Genomic DNA, 15,659 nt, shown 5'->3' with positions numbered 1-15,659 from the left:
CCACGCGATCTCTCTCATCAGGAACTAGTTCTAGTTACCACTGTATCGGGTTCAGCACTCATGCACTATTCATGGCCATATCACATCTCTCCTGCCCATCTTCAGGCTTAGACCAAACCAAACTCTTTTTGAGTTACTTTTGTGGCCTCTCTGTTTCTGTCATCCAAATTTCAATAATGAGTTTGTAGGCTACTTATTTTAAAGACATCTCGGTATCGGAATCGGTGTGTCCTTCCTGCAAACGTCTAGATGTGATTCTGGAAACAGAGAAGCAGCTGCACTGTACGGTAAGTGTGCAGTATTTCATCAGAATTTGCATATAAGTCTTTTGTTAAGTTTGTGTGCTGTGTTAACTAAAACATTGTAATCCTATGTAACTTAATGACAATGGCTTTCAGATTTGGCTTAACTGTTGTTTGGTGTATTAATGAAAATCTTAAACATAATGTGAAATGCAACAGGATAAAAAGTTATTTCACAGTTTTTGTAGAATTAAGGATGTTTCAGTAGGAGGGTACAGTTAAGTAAATTTATTTTATCTAAAAATATGTTCCAATTAGAATATTTTAATGTCATAAACCCCTAATATACACTATAATTACTGTTTAAGAAAAAAAAAACACCAGAAACAATTTAAAAATCAGTAAAAACTGTTGGTTTGTCTGCACAGAATTATTGTACTGATTGCACAAAATGGGTTAGCTTTAAGCAAACATAGGTGAATGTGTAGTTAATTATAATAACCTATTTTTTTCTTTCTCTCTCTCTCTTGTTTTTTTTTTTCTCACTTCCAACATTCAGCATGTTTATTTAAAGGTAATCTAACAGTTGTAGATGTACTTGTCTATTTAGATGATTATACTGCTTATGCAAATTAATTCAGTGTTAATTAAATTCTTCATATATCTGCTAATTATTGATGGGTTAGGTTAATAAGCTTTATTTAATTTATGAAGGCAAATTACTTTTGGATTTCTGGCTGATTGAAATAGAATAAAACAACAGAATATTATAAAGACATTACTGTTATATTTCCAATAAACTGAGATTGTGATTTTTTTTTTTTGTTACTTTTATTTTTGGTTTTCATGTTCAAAAGATTAATATACCCAGAGGATAAATCAAATTCATAACAATGAAGCGTAGCAAGCATCGAGCCTCCAAGGATGATGGCAAAGGTCAAGGTGAAAGATTCTATTAATTGTGTGAAAATTTGTAAATTATTGTGAATTCCTCAACATATTTATTATAGCATTATATATATATGAATTTTTATATATGAATGATTAATACATTTAAATAATTATTTAATATTACATAATATATAATACTTATATAATAATCTAAAATAATATTTAAAAAGAAAAACTGTAGTGCTGTCCATAATGACATTATATTTCATATGTGACTTGTGGATGAGCCGGCCATTCTGGAGACGGAGGATATGAGGATGCCAGACCCTGACACCATCTCACTCGCATCAGTCACTGCCGTCACAACCAATGTCTCCAATAAAAGGTAACCAAAAATTATAAAGTCACATGAACCCAAATCCAATTTGATAATCTGCATTACATTTATGTTGTGTTAAATAATAAATGTTCTAAAAAAAATATATTACTGTGTTCTAATTTGAGTAAGTTGATCAACTATTTAGAATTTTTTTTTTTTAATCCAAAAATGTCCTAAATGTTTTAGATCAAAGCCTGACATCAAGATTGAGCCTAGTGCTGGAAGACCAGTGGATTTCCAAGTACGTAGAACAGCATATAGCATAAAAAAAAAAAAAAACAGAACATGCACACATTTCTAGCTACACATTTTATGCAAAGTTTTTCAAAACAATAGAAATGAAGACAAGACAGTCAGTATTGTGTTTGTTTGTGGTTGGTGGAACATGTTGAAAGTTAAAGTGAAGAACTATGCCTGTGGAGGTTCTGCTTAATACATTGTACACACTAAAAATCACAAAACATCTGCTGATTTAAAAACATTGAGCTTAAAGAAAAGTGATATTAGCGAAGAGATAAGATCTTACAGCTTTCGAGACATGCAGATAAATGAATCCTGTAGTTTTGTATCATACAAACATTTTTGCCAATTTTGAGCCTGTGAATATTTGAATACCATCCACATACAGTACCACATATCACATTTGTAAATGTGTGCCATTACCTACTTTCCAGGTCAGTGTCACTGTTATAGAGGCCAGACAGCTGGTGGGTCTGAACATGGATCCAGTGGTGTGTGTAGAAATTGGTGATGAAAAAAAATACACCTCAATGAAGGAGTCGACCAACTGCCCTTACTACAATGAGGTATGTTCCTTTTTAATTAAGAATTGTAATATTGTCCTTTTGCAATGCAATGATCATGACAAATAAATACTCAAAATATATCAAAATAATCACATAATCATCTTAAAGGAGTAGTTCACCCAAAGCTGAAAATTTGCTGAAAATGTGCTCACTCTCCAAGATGTAGATGCGTTTGTTTCTTTCTCTATTTGGAGAAATGTAGCATCGCATCACTGTCTCAGCAATGGATGCTCTGCAGTGAATGGGTGCGGTCAGAATCAGAGTCCAAACAGCGGATAAAAACATCACAATAATACACAAGTAATCCACACCACTCCAGTCCATCAGATAATGCCTTGAGAAGACAAAAGCTGCATGTTTGTAATAATAAAATTAAAAATGCATCAAAAAATGCATAATTTTAACTTCAAACATCTCGGTTACGTATGTAACCCTCATTCCCTGAAGGAGGGAATGGAGACGTCACGTCGGATGACCGATGAATTGAGATCTCGCTTAGAGAGACCAATTCATTTAGAGTGTAAACTAAACGAGCCAATGCACATTAGCATGCAATTATTGCATCCAGCAGCCGCTGATCAAAGCGTGAGTATAAGTAGGCAGCAGGTGCAGTGCATATTCAGGTTTTCGTTGAGGAGCCGAGCCGTTAACCCGGCCGCTCAGTGGTGGGACAGCAGCCGTGGCGATGGGTTGTGATGTCTCCGTTCCCTCCTTCAGGGAACGAGGGTTACATATTTAACTGAGATGTTTTCAATAACTCTCAATGTCACGTCGGATGACTGACGTATTGGGATCCCTATCAAAGTGCCACGGATACTGCCCCTTCCAGTGTCCTGTGGAAGCCTCCTGCACCTCTTTTTTTGGCGTAGACTGAGGCTTACCACAAGAAGACCAGCTAATGCTGCTATGGCACTACCCACTCATTAAGACTGGATAACACTGGGAAAACGTGCCTGTTCCACTTGGAACCGGAATGTTGCAGAAGCCCATTCCTCCCGAAGGAGGTTTCGGAAGCACTTACATATATGAACAACTGTCTAAGAGCATATGGAAGATTGGAGGTGATTGTAACCCTCTTGGAAAATAGCAGGAAGTCTTCCGGGGAAACACAGGCTCTGAGGCTATACCATAGACTTACACATATAGGATCCACTTAGGTCTCTAAATATGGAACCCAGCCCTCTACCGGTTCTCACAGATTCATTGAGTGAGGGCCTGGCACCGGTTGCTCTGCCATGTCTGGCTGCCGAGGGGATGGAGGAGCTTGACAGGGTCTACGATATGGATTCTCTGGAGCAGTTTTAGCAAGCCGACCCAAAACCAGGGCCTCTCAGTGCATCTACCCATTTGAAGTGAGAACTTCAATAGGATACACAGTAGGATACCGGCTCCACACGAAGGCTATAGAATCTAGCGAACGTGTTGGGAGTAGCCCAGCCCGTAGCTCTACAAATATCTGCCAGCGAGGCACCACGAGCCAGTGTCCAGCAGGGATCTAACACTTCTAGTAAAGTGAGCTCGCAACCTGAATGGGCAGGGTGCACCCTGTGCCTGATAAGCCAGGGTGATGGCACCCAAAATCCAGTGGGCCATCCTCTGCTTAGAGATGGCATTCCCCTTCTGCTGGCCTTCGTGACAGACAAAGAGCTGGTCTGAGGTCCTGAAGCTTTGTGTCCTGTCGTATCATCTCAATGTTCAGATGGGACAAAGCAAAGCTAGGGCTGGGTCTGCTTCCTCCGGGGGCAGTGCTTGCTGGCTCACCACCTGATCCTTGAAGAGAGTAGTGGGAACCTTGGGCACATAGCCGGGCCGGAACCTCAGGATTACCTGGGAGTCAGCCGGCCCAAACTTTAGGCACGAATTGTTGACCAAAAATGTGTGCAGGTCCCCTACACGTTTGATGAAGGCCAATGCAAGCAGGAGCAGAGTTTTCATTGATAGAAACTTCTGCTCAACTGTCTGCAAAGGCTCAAATGGGCCCTTCTGTAGTGCTCTGAGCCCTAGAAACAGGTCCCAAGAGGTTATAGAGGGGGGCCGTGGAGGATTTAGCCTTCTCGCGCCCTAAGGAACCTGATGATCAGGTCATGCTTCCCCACCAACTTTCCTTCCATGGGGTCATGGTTGGCAGCAATTGCATTCACATAGACTTTAAGGGTGGAGGAAGACAGCCTTTGCTCCAACCCCTGCTGCAGAAAGGACAGCACGACTCTGTTCGGACATTTCTGGGGGTCTTCTTGGTGAGTAGAGCACCATTCAACAAACAGGTTCCACTTCAAGGTGTAAGTGTGTCTCGTAGATGATGCTCTTGAACTGCCTGCTGCTGCCTTCTGGCGAGAGAGGAGGATGAGTGTGGTCCAGTGTTGATCTGTCCGTGACTCTCCATGCCCTCTTGGGACCCAAAGACAGAAAAAAACGCTCTCCTGTCAAGATTTTTGGAAATAGATTCTCCACCCGGCCCTCATCCGGGGGAGGGAGGGGTGCATTCACCATGCCCCAAAGAGCAGTGTGCATGCTTTTGTGCCATCTCGTTTGGATTATTGTAATGCATCGCATCTGGGGGAGTTAGGCTTCTCTCTCCCGCCTGCAGCTTGTTCAGAATTCAGCGGGGTACTAAGAAGAGAGAGCATATTATTCCTGTGCTTATTAAATTACACTGGCTTCCTGTACGATACAGGATTCATTATAGACCCCTTAATCGCCTACGTCACTGTGACGTCACCGCTCTAGCTGGAGGCAAAACATTAGGAAGAACTCATAGCAAGCGCGCTAAAAGTTTGAGGTTTTGACTTTAAAATGTCGTCTTGTTGTGTTTTTGGCTGCCAGAATAGAAGGAACAGCACTTTTGGTTCAAAACTAAAGTTTCACCGGATCCCGGCCGACATTCCTTCACAGAAATCAAGAAGACAATGTGGTTGAATGCAATACGGCGTACAGACTAGACAGAGACGATCATAAATAATGCTCGTGTTTGCAGTGCACACTTCATATTAGGTAAAATAATCTATGCATATGTACTGGTGTGTTGGTTTTTATCTAGTACAAATCAGCAAGTTTATGTTTTATAGGTGAAAAAGTCGCCAACCTTCAGCGCACTAGCTAGCTTAAATGTTAAACAAACATACAGCGATAGATGTGTGTGCCATCCTTTGAATGGTCTCTTAAAATAATCCACATTGCTAATCATAGTTAGCCCAGCGATAGGTTACATTCCCCAAACCACCCGAAAGTAATTCATATGTTGTCTAGGAAATATCCAAAACCTGGTTAAAATGTTTCCAATGAGAACAAGATACAAGAACTACACCAGGCTCAGCTAAAAATAAATAAATAAATAAATTAGGCTACTGTAATGTTATCCACTCGTCATTATATTTTGGTCAGATAACCAGTTTGGTCAGTGAACTGAGTGATCAACTGAATTAATTGATAAATGTATGCTAACTCCCACTTTTTTATTATTTTTTTTTTTTGTCACGGTCAGCCGCAGAGTCAGTGACTGTACATATTCGGACAGTTCCGAACCTTCTTCTGCATCCATGTTTAATAAATCCCTCCCAAAACGTGCTAGTTTACGCTTGTCAACATTGCATCCGCGCCTCTTTTTGCCTCCAGCTAAGCCCCGCCCACCTGGAGACGTTGCAATGTTTACAAACTTTTAAGGGGTCTATAAAGTGCTATTATATGTTTTTAAAGCTTTGCATGGTTTAGCACCAGAGTATATTTCAGATTTAATCAGTTTGCATCAATCTAATAGGTCTTTGTGTTCAAATGATCAATTACATCTGATGGTTCCTCGATCTCATTTAAAATGCAAATGTGATCGGGCCTTTTCTGTTGCTGCTCCAAGGCTTTGGAATGACCTTCCTCTGTCTGTAAAATCTTCTCCTACACTTCCTGTATTTCAGAGTGTAATACCAAAACTCATTTGTTTTCATTAGCATTTAATAATGTTTTGTAATTTGTTCTTTGTTGTTGTTGTGGTATGTTTATAATGTTTTATGCTCGATTTTATTCTTATATATATATAATATATATATATTAGTCTTCTTGTACAGCACTTTGGTTTCCACATAGTGGTCTTAAAAGTGCTTTATAAATAAATAAAGTTGAAGTTGAAGCAGTTCCCTCTCTCTCTGGGTTGTCCCGGGGCCTATTGCTCTTCTGCCCACCACCAGGTTGACAGGGGCCTGGACGGTCGGGGCGGCCTGCCTACGCCTAGCTCCATGGTGCTGCTTGCTTGAGACTGGTACGGATGCGGTACGGGAGGAGAGGTGGACTCAGGGGGCAGCTTCGAATTTGTCAAATTGCCTCAGTCTACTCCTGCCATGTTCTCGACTGTGTCACCAAAGAGGCCGGTCTGGGACACAGGGACCTTGAGGAACCGAACTTGTCGGTGTCCCTCATGTCGACCAAACACAGCCAGAGGTGATGCTCCTGGACCACAAGTGTGGACATTGCATGACCCAGAGAACTCGCAGTGACCTTTGTCTCTTGGAGCACGAGGTCAGTTGCGGTTCATAGCTCTTTTAGAACTTCCGGATCGTGACCCCACTCGTGCAGGTCCCTCAGTGCTTTAGCCTGAAGAACCTGCAGTAACGCCATAGCATGTAAGTCAGAGGAAGCTTCTCCACAGGCCGTATAAGCATCGCCGTACAGACCAGACGAGTACCTACAGGCCCGGGAGGGGAGGCATGGTTCAATCTGCCGGGTGGAGGCGGTATTAGGACACAACTGCATCGCAACCAACCGCTCCACTGGTGGGACCCCCGTATACACCTAGCTGAACCACTGTCGAGAGTGGTGAGGGAGGAGGAGTTAGCAGGTTGAAAAAGGCTGAAAAAGGTGCCATTCCAACATTCGGTCATCGAGAGTAGTGCCAAAGGATACTGCTGGTACGCTCCTTGTAGAGGGCCCAGCACATTCCAGTGGCAGCTCAACTGGTTGCGGAGTGCAAGAGGAGCGATGGTACACCGAGGGTTGGTTCCCTGGAGGGTTTGCCATCACTGTTACCCTCAGACCGCCTGTGCTACTGCCTGAAGTAGCCCCCGCCTGACTGCCCCCATGACGAGAACTAGGTAATGCCCCTTTGAGATAACAGAGCTTGGCCCGCAACTGAGAAAATGACTCATCCACAAATGCCACCTCAGCGTGCTAAATGCCCAGGCACGTGAGGCAGTGATCATGACCATCATCCAGTGCCAGGTAATGACTGCATCCAAAGTAGAGCTCTCAAAGAGCGCACTGAACTCGTTCAGTCTTTTTCTCTCAGTAGAGTAGTCAGGACCAAAATGCTTATACTCACGCTGTGATCAACGGCAGCTGGATTTAATACTCACATGCCAATGTGCATTGGCTCGTTAAGTTTACACTCGAAGTGGATTGGCGTTAATACACTCGAAGTGGATGCCATCTGACATGTGCATTGACCAACTGGCTTGTTTCTGTTAAGCTTACCCACATCGAAGACGGATTTATCCAAAGCAACTTACAAATAAGTACAAGCTAGAAATTCTTCTTAAAGAGGCAAACAGACACAGGAAGTGCTTGTAATACCAAGTTTTAGACATTGTTCAAATAAGTACAAGCTAGAAAGAGAATGAATAAAATAAAGAGAAACACAGTTCTTTTTTTATGATGAAGTCAAGTATCTTCGAAAGAGTTGAGTTTTCAGCTGTTGCTTGAAAACTGTCAGGGATTCCGCATTCAGGATAGGTGTTGGAAGATCATTCCACCAGCCAGGAATGGTGAACAAGAATGTTCTGGAAAGTGATTTTGAGCCTCTCTGTGATGGTACCACGAGGCGTCGCTCACTAGCGGATCTCAGACTTCTGGAGGGGATGTAGATACGTAGTAGTGAGTGGAAGTAGGCGGGTGCTGAGCCTGTGGCTGTTCTATATGCAGTAGTCCAGCCTAGAAATGACAAGGGCCTGGACAAGAAGTTGTGCAGCATGCTCTGTTAGAAAGGGCCTGATCTTTCTGATGTTGTGCAATGCAAACCTGCAAGATCGGGCAGTCTTTGCAGTGTAGTCTTTGAAGGTCAGCTGGTCATCAAAGGTTAGCTTGAATGCAGTTGGGAAGGTGCCTGTGTGGAGAGATGTGTTGATAATGTGTGTGAGTGCTGGTAAGAGTGTAGGAGAGATTGCTTGGAGGAGGTGTGAGGGGATTGGGTCTAGAGGGCATGATATATGTTGGCTAAAGAGGAGAAGTTTTGATACTTCTGTCTCAGTGAGGGGACAGAAGGAGACGATGGGAGTTTTAGCAGTGGGTGTGGTTGGTTTGATGTCTTGTGTGTGTTGGGCTGAGAATTGACTACTGATTGTTCTGGTTTTGTCTGAAAGAATGTGGTGAAATCATCGGCTGTTATAGAAGTGGTGGGAGGTGGTGGAGGGGGGACAGAGGAGAGAATTGAATGTTTTGAAGAGATTACATGTGTCTGGAGCACTGTTGATCTTGTTGTGGAAGTATGAAGATTTGGCAGTATGGACTTCAGCAGAGAAAGATAAAAGCAAAGACTGATAGATACTCAGATCTGGCGGATCTTTTGATATGCACCATTTTCTCTTTGATGCCCTGAGTTTGGTCCGATGCTCATGAAGAACATCTGATAACCAGGGGTTAGAAGGGGCAGCCCGTGGTGGCCTGGAGGAGAGAGGACAAATATCATCTAGACAAGAGGTTAAAGTAGAGCATAAAGTGTCAGTTGCTGCATTCACATCCAGAGATGAGAAATGGGTGGGTGAGGGAAGAGAGGAGGATACTACAGAGGAAAGATCTTAAAAGAAAAAGCAGAAAAGATTTCGTCTAAAAGCAACCGGTATAGGAATTGGTGGCACACAGGTAGCAAAATGTAGTTTAAATGTGATGAAGAAATGGTCAGAGATATGTAGGTGTTTTACCAGAATGATGTCTGCAATACAATTGCGTGTGTTAATTAAGTCCAGTTGGTTGCCTGATTTGTATGTACTTGTAGTGGTAAGTCGTTTGAGATCGAATGAAGCAAGGAGTGAGTGGAAGTCTGTAGCATAAGGTTTGTCCAGATGAATGTTGAAGTCGCCAAAGACTAAAAGTGGACTGCCATCCTCAAGCACTGTTTACTCCCTTGAGGAAGCATTATTATGGATTAGTATTTTTTAACCAGAATGGGCTGTTTAAAGTTAAAACATCTTAATGATGGAATTGTTTCTTACAAACATGCATCTTTTGTCTTCTCAAGATGTTAACTGATGGACTAGAGTGGTGTGGATTATTGTGATGTTTTTATCAGCTGTTTGGACTTTCATTTTAATGGCACCCATTTACTGCAGAGCATCCATTGCTAAGACAGTGATGTAATGCTACATTTCTCCAGATCTGATGAAGAAACAAACTCATCCTAATTTTGGATGGCCTGAGGGTGAAAAAATGTTTAACTTTCGAGTAAACTACTCCTTTAACACTGCTAATATAACGTTTTGATAAAATCTTCCATTTTTTTCAGTACTTCGTTTTTGACTTCCACGTTCCTCCTGATGTCATGTTTGACAAGATCCTGAAAGTGTCTGTAAGTAGCAACAAAAATCTATTTTGAATAGTTAAATCCTGCACTTTTTCATAAAAGATTGTGTTTTTTTGTGTTTGGCATTAAGCTTTTTTTTTTTTTTTTTACTTTTTTTAAATGAATGTGTCTATACAGGTTATCCACTCTAAAAATCTTTTGCGAAGTGGCACGCTGGTCGGAAGCTTTAAGCTTGACGTGGGCACAGTTTATACACAACCTGGTAACTGGTATTATCATGCTTCTCTATCCACCTTATTTTAAAACACAGAAGTAAGCAATTTTCTGTGACTGTGCAAGACTTCCGCTTCATTAGCCACCATAGATAAATAAATTGAAAAATAACACTACAAACCAGTCTGTTTATGACTATGCTAATAAATTAAAATAATATGATAACAAATACCTGTTTGCAATATAAAGCAGCATAAAAGATTGTTTTTGTACTGGCAAAATAAATAGCAGATTATGACAATGGAATTCTAGCACATTCAAGTTACAAATTGCCACGCCGCTCTAATGTTAAAAATAAGGTGGATAAAGTTCTCACTTTCTAGACCAGGGATAGGCAACGTCGGTCCTGGAGTGCCACTGTCCTGCAGAGTTTAGCTCTAACCCTAATCAAACACAACTGAACAAGCTAATCAAGGTCTTCAGGATTACTAAAGCTACAGACAAGTGAGGTTTTTTTTCAGGGTTGGAGCTAAACTCTGCAGGACATCGGCACTCCAGGACCGATGTTGTCTACGATGTTGTAAGACCATAGATCTCAAAGACTCAAAGTTTTTTCATGTTTTTTTCTTTACATTTACAGAACATCAGTTCTTCCACAAATGGGCCACTTTATGTGACCCCGATGATATCACTGCTGGATGCAAAGGCTATGTCAAGTGTGACATCGCAGTTGTGGCAAAGGGCGACACTATCAAAACTCCACACAAAGCAAATGAAACAGATGAGGATGACATTGAGGGGTAAAAAAACAAACAAACAAAATATCTTCCTACATTGTTAATTTTATATGTTATTTTCCAAGAAAAGCATCACTGTTACTAAACCATACACTGAACAAACTCCAAACTCAAGTATTCCCAACTTATTTGGAAAGCCCTGTGAAATAAAAATTTACTTGTAGTAGTATTTCATTAAAATGTGAAATTCTACTTTATTATTTTACCTTTCACACTTCATAAATGCTGAGGTCACTCAGATAATTCCATCCAACGATGTATTGTTTATTTAAAGGTGATTCTATTTGCAGAAACACAAATCTATTCTTCATTGATTACTTTATTGTTCCAGGAATCTTCTGTTGCCGGAAGATGTCCCGGCTGAGCGTCAATGGGCAAGATTCTATGTGAAAATCTACAGAGCCGAGGGGTTGCCCAAAATGAACACCAGCATAATGGCAAATGTCAAAAAAGCTTTCATTGGAGAAAATAAGGACTTGGTTGATCCATATGTCCAAGTGCAATTTGCAGGGCAGAAGGTGGGCAATTCTTACTAATAGTCAACTAATTTGTTTTAATGGTTTACCGAGTGACCAATATAATGCCTATATATAAAAATATAATATAGTTTAATGATATGAAACTGAAGACTCCGGAACTGGCACATGTCAGAATGGGCAGTTCGGTTAAAAACAAAAAATATATTAAAATTCGAAACAAAAAATAAGACTCCGAAATATTAAAGACAACATATCATGAAATGGCCGGCAAACACAGTTTTCCATCCTGTGTTGATGTATTTTCTGTTGAAACAAGAAATTTGAGTGGGACATATTGAAGACATTTTATTTTATCTAGAATTTATTGTTATGCAATTCAAATATTTTGTTATGCATTTGAACTATTTGCAAATCAAATATTTATTTTAAAACATACATTCACTCTAAGTAATGCCAATATGCTAAAAATGTTTATTGTCTCTTAATATTCAATTATGAATTAGATAAATCACTAAATTATATATTTTCAATTCAAAATGGCAGTATTGTTTAACATTCATTTTGAAAAACAGTTTAAACTACAGCCTGTATCTTACTTTTTGACCAAAAAAAAACACTCTAAAGTTCAGCTTATTGCATTTAATATCTATTTAAAATGATTATACTTTTTCATTTAATTGTAATTAACAATTATATTGTCCGAAAGCATTACATTCAGTTCACACCTTAAGTATATTCTTTTAATGTAAACAATTTCCTTAATAAGAAGTCCTTTTAAAAGTATGCTAAAGTGTGCTTCTGTTTCAAAAGGGCAGGCAGCAATATTTTTGATCCACTGATCTATTTCATCTGTCCACAATGCAGGGTAAAACTTCAATTCAGAAGAGCAGCTATGAGCCGATCTGGAATGAGCAGATCGTTTTCACTGAGCAGTTTCCACCACTGTGCCGGAGAATGAAAGTCCAGATCCGTGATTCGGATAAAGTGAACGATGTAGCCATTGGAACGCACTTCATTGACCTGCAGAAGATTGCTAATGATGGAGACAAAGGTATAAGGATTTCCTGAACACCTTGACAAAGTCTGCAAAAGTAATATGCTACCATGCAGAAGTTGGGAATAATTGTGATTTTTTTTTATATGTTTCTTAAGCTCAGCCAGGCATTTATTTGATAAAAATACAGTAATTTTGTGGAATATTTTTTCAATTTTAAATAATGTTTTTTATTTGCAGTGTCACATAATCCTTCAGAAATCATTCTAATATGCTGATTTGCTGCTCAAGAAACATTTCTGATTATTATCAATGTTGAAAACAGTTGTGCTGCTGATTTTTTGTGATACATTTTTCAAGATACTTTGATGAATAGAATCAGCATTTTTTATTTAATGTTATGCCTTGCAAAATAAAAGTCTTTTTTTTTCCTTTGCTTACCCTAAACTTTTAGATGGTGAATCACAGTTTCTGCAAAAATATTGTGCAGCACAACTGTGTTCAACATTGATAATATTCAGAAAAGTTTCTTGAGCAGAAAATCATCATATTAGAATGATTTCTGAAGATCATGTGACACTGAAGACTGGAGTAATGATGCTGAAAATACAGCTGCACATCACAGAAATAAGTTATAACAGATATTCACATAGAAAGGTTATTTTAAATTGTAATAATATTTCGAAATATTGCTGTTTTACTGTATTTAAGATTAAAAAATGCAAAATGCCTTAAATAACACACACAAATAATTTTTTATTCCAAATGTTTGACCAGTAGTGTATTTACTTTGTTTCCTGTGGTTTATTACATTTTGCTTTGGATACTCCATCACACAAAGCCGTCACTACATTGCTGTTCAAGATCATTATAGAAATATTTGTAAAAATCATTATCCGGTAAATACAAACAACTATAAAAGTCATGGAATGTTAATGATCAAAAGGTCAAAGATTAAAAAATGATCCTGTTTCTATTGACAGGCTTTCTTCCAACTCTCGGGCCGGCTTGGGCCAACATGTACGGCTCCACACGCAGCTACACGCTCATGGACGAGTACCAGGACCTGAATGAAGGACTAGGGGAAGGGGTGTCTTTCAGGGCCCGACTGCTGATCAGTCTGTCCGTGGAGATACTGGACACCTCCTCTCCTGAAGTAATGAGCTCCACTGAGGTGCAGGTGGAGGGGATACCCAACATCTCAGATGTAAGCAATCCAAAGACAGGGGGGTTCCACAGGCCAATTACAGTGGATAATTAATTGTCTTTATTTAGCTCCCTACATTATTAATTTAGCAACAATACTCAAAGTAGTTATTTGTCTGCAAGACAATCATCTACAAAGTCAGAGCCAAAGTCAGGCTTTATTCTACATGTGACTTGCTGATGAACTATTTTGAATTGTTTATGAGCACAGTGACATCATTTTTGCCTAATCATAGGAAAACCCTCATACACTGAAGAAAAAAATGGTGCAGAAACAAATTTCACTCTGAAACTGCTAGAAAATTATACGATTAATTACAAAGAAATGGCAAGTAGTGCATTGGATTAACATGAAATTTTAAAGTAGATAGACTGAATTGATATTTTCTTGTAAAGCGTACTCTAAAAACCTTTTGTTCAAAACAAAAGTATATTCACAAAACTTTATTTAATCAATTGTTTGTTGCTTGTATCTAGAATGCCACGGGGAAAATTGAAGAGTTCTTTCTCTTTGGATGTTTCCTTGAAGCCACTATGATTGACAGGAAGATTGGAGACAAACCCATCAACTTTGAGGTTACAATAGGTAAAATCTATGGTAGTTATCAGTCTTTAAATTGAGGTCAGAATTCCTCACCATTCAGAATGCTACTGAATTCTTTCAAAATTTCAGAAATATTTATATTACTGCTTTGAGTGTACTTTTAAATAATACATTTTTATATAAAAGTAGTCTGGTCTGAATCAGGAGAGAAATATGTACAGATCATGCACCATTTACAGTCCAAAACAGCTCTTAACAAATATGTGTGTGGATTTTGATGTGAGAGGCAAAAGGAGATGCACTTTTTCACTGGAGGAAGTGTCAATATGGATTTTGGCTTGAAAGACTGAAATAGTATTTTCTTGTAAAACATACACCAATAATCTTTCTTTTATCACACAAATTATAAAAATAATTACAATGAAAATAAATCATACACATCATCCCAAATAAACTAAATACAACCAAAAGAGATACCTACATCATTAAACTATCCTCTCAAATCAGGAAACTACGGCAGTGAAGTCGATACCCCAACTAAGCCAAAAACAAAGAAGAAGAAGGGTGGCGATGGAGATGATGAGGAGTCTGAGCTCATTCATGGCTCCAGTGACGAGGAGGTGGATGATGGTGGAGATATGACATCAGTTTCCACCACTCCTCCAATGAAGCCAGTCATCACTGACAGGTTCAGTTACTCAACATGACCCAAAACCCATTTATTTATTTTATTTTGCATTTCTGGTTCAAAATCGTGTGGAATGACTGGTTTAATTTTCTGCAGAAACTATTTCCACCTCCCGTATTTTGAGAGGAAGCCCTGCATCTATATCAAGAGCTGGTGGCAGGACCAAAGACGACGACTTTATAATGCTAACATCATGGACAGAATTGCAGATAAATTGGTAATAAATAAATGAACATAGATTATATGAGTTAGCTTCTGAAATACTGAAAAGCTTGAGTGTCTATTTTGGATACTTCCTTTTCACCAGTCAGAAAGAAGTCAAATTATGAAAGAAAATTAGCCCAAAACCTCAAAATTGATCAGTGCATGAAAAAACAATGATTTTGCCTGTACTGTCTCACCTTAAATCCCATTTTCATCATAGTTTCCATTTAGTAATCTATAACAATCCTGATTACAGTTAACCCTCTGGGGTCTGAGGGGGTTTGGGGGCACTGAAGAGGTTTTGACATGCCTTGACATTTTTTTTTTTTTTTCGGTATCTTAAAAACATATTAATTGCTAAAGTCTGATAACACTATGTTCAGCACAAACTGGGCTACAATAATATGTGAGCAGCATGAATGTACATGACTGTGTTTTTGAGAAAACAACGTTTATGCATGGTTAGAGAGGAAAACATCTCTAGGTTACACATGTAACCATGGTTCCCTGAGGGAAAGAAATGCTTTGGGAATGCCTTCAGCGTGACCATGCTCTGAATTACGTGTGTACAATGGATAGGTGAGACATCATGGGTGGGATGACGTAGAGACCAGTGAGCTTAAAAGCATGTGCCGTGGATACAGCGGCAAATTCTGATAGAATAAGGCGAGGGCTCGCAGGGATGCTGAAAGTACGGCAATGAGATGCAGGATCTCGTTCC

The 15,659-nt window shown here is 39.4% G+C and overlaps 2 protein-coding genes across 5 annotated transcripts in view; both read left to right on the top strand.

The window, feature by feature from the left end:
- LOC109087857 (NUMB endocytic adaptor protein) overlaps window positions 1–15,659 on the top strand; it is a 590,428-nt gene that overhangs the window by 397,005 nt on the left and 177,764 nt on the right. The gene's annotated exons all lie outside the window — the stretch shown is intronic.
- LOC109074456 (otoferlin-like) overlaps window positions 103–15,659 on the top strand; it is a 41,970-nt gene continuing 26,413 nt past the window's right edge. Inside the window, exons 1-15 of the mRNA XM_042742901.1 lie at window positions 103–287; window positions 802–816; window positions 1,100–1,184; window positions 1,416–1,518; window positions 1,699–1,753; window positions 2,187–2,318; window positions 9,796–9,858; window positions 9,991–10,075; window positions 10,667–10,826; window positions 11,155–11,341; window positions 12,167–12,353; window positions 13,280–13,503; window positions 13,980–14,088; window positions 14,554–14,734; window positions 14,831–14,951. Coding sequence (XP_042598835.1) covers window positions 1,136–1,184; window positions 1,416–1,518; window positions 1,699–1,753; window positions 2,187–2,318; window positions 9,796–9,858; window positions 9,991–10,075; window positions 10,667–10,826; window positions 11,155–11,341; window positions 12,167–12,353; window positions 13,280–13,503; window positions 13,980–14,088; window positions 14,554–14,734; window positions 14,831–14,951 — 1,656 coding nt within the window. The 5' untranslated portion in view covers window positions 103–287; window positions 802–816; window positions 1,100–1,135. The remainder of the gene's footprint in view (window positions 288–801; window positions 817–1,099; window positions 1,185–1,415; window positions 1,519–1,698; window positions 1,754–2,186; window positions 2,319–9,795; window positions 9,859–9,990; window positions 10,076–10,666; window positions 10,827–11,154; window positions 11,342–12,166; window positions 12,354–13,279; window positions 13,504–13,979; window positions 14,089–14,553; window positions 14,735–14,830; window positions 14,952–15,659) is intronic.

This window comes from Cyprinus carpio, chromosome B17, assembly GCF_018340385.1.
Source record: "Cyprinus carpio isolate SPL01 chromosome B17, ASM1834038v1, whole genome shotgun sequence".
In the NCBI taxonomy this organism is placed as follows: domain Eukaryota; kingdom Metazoa; phylum Chordata; class Actinopteri; order Cypriniformes; family Cyprinidae; genus Cyprinus; species Cyprinus carpio.
Note: the sequence above shows the minus strand (reverse complement) of the source record. Positions and strands in the feature narration are given on the sequence as shown.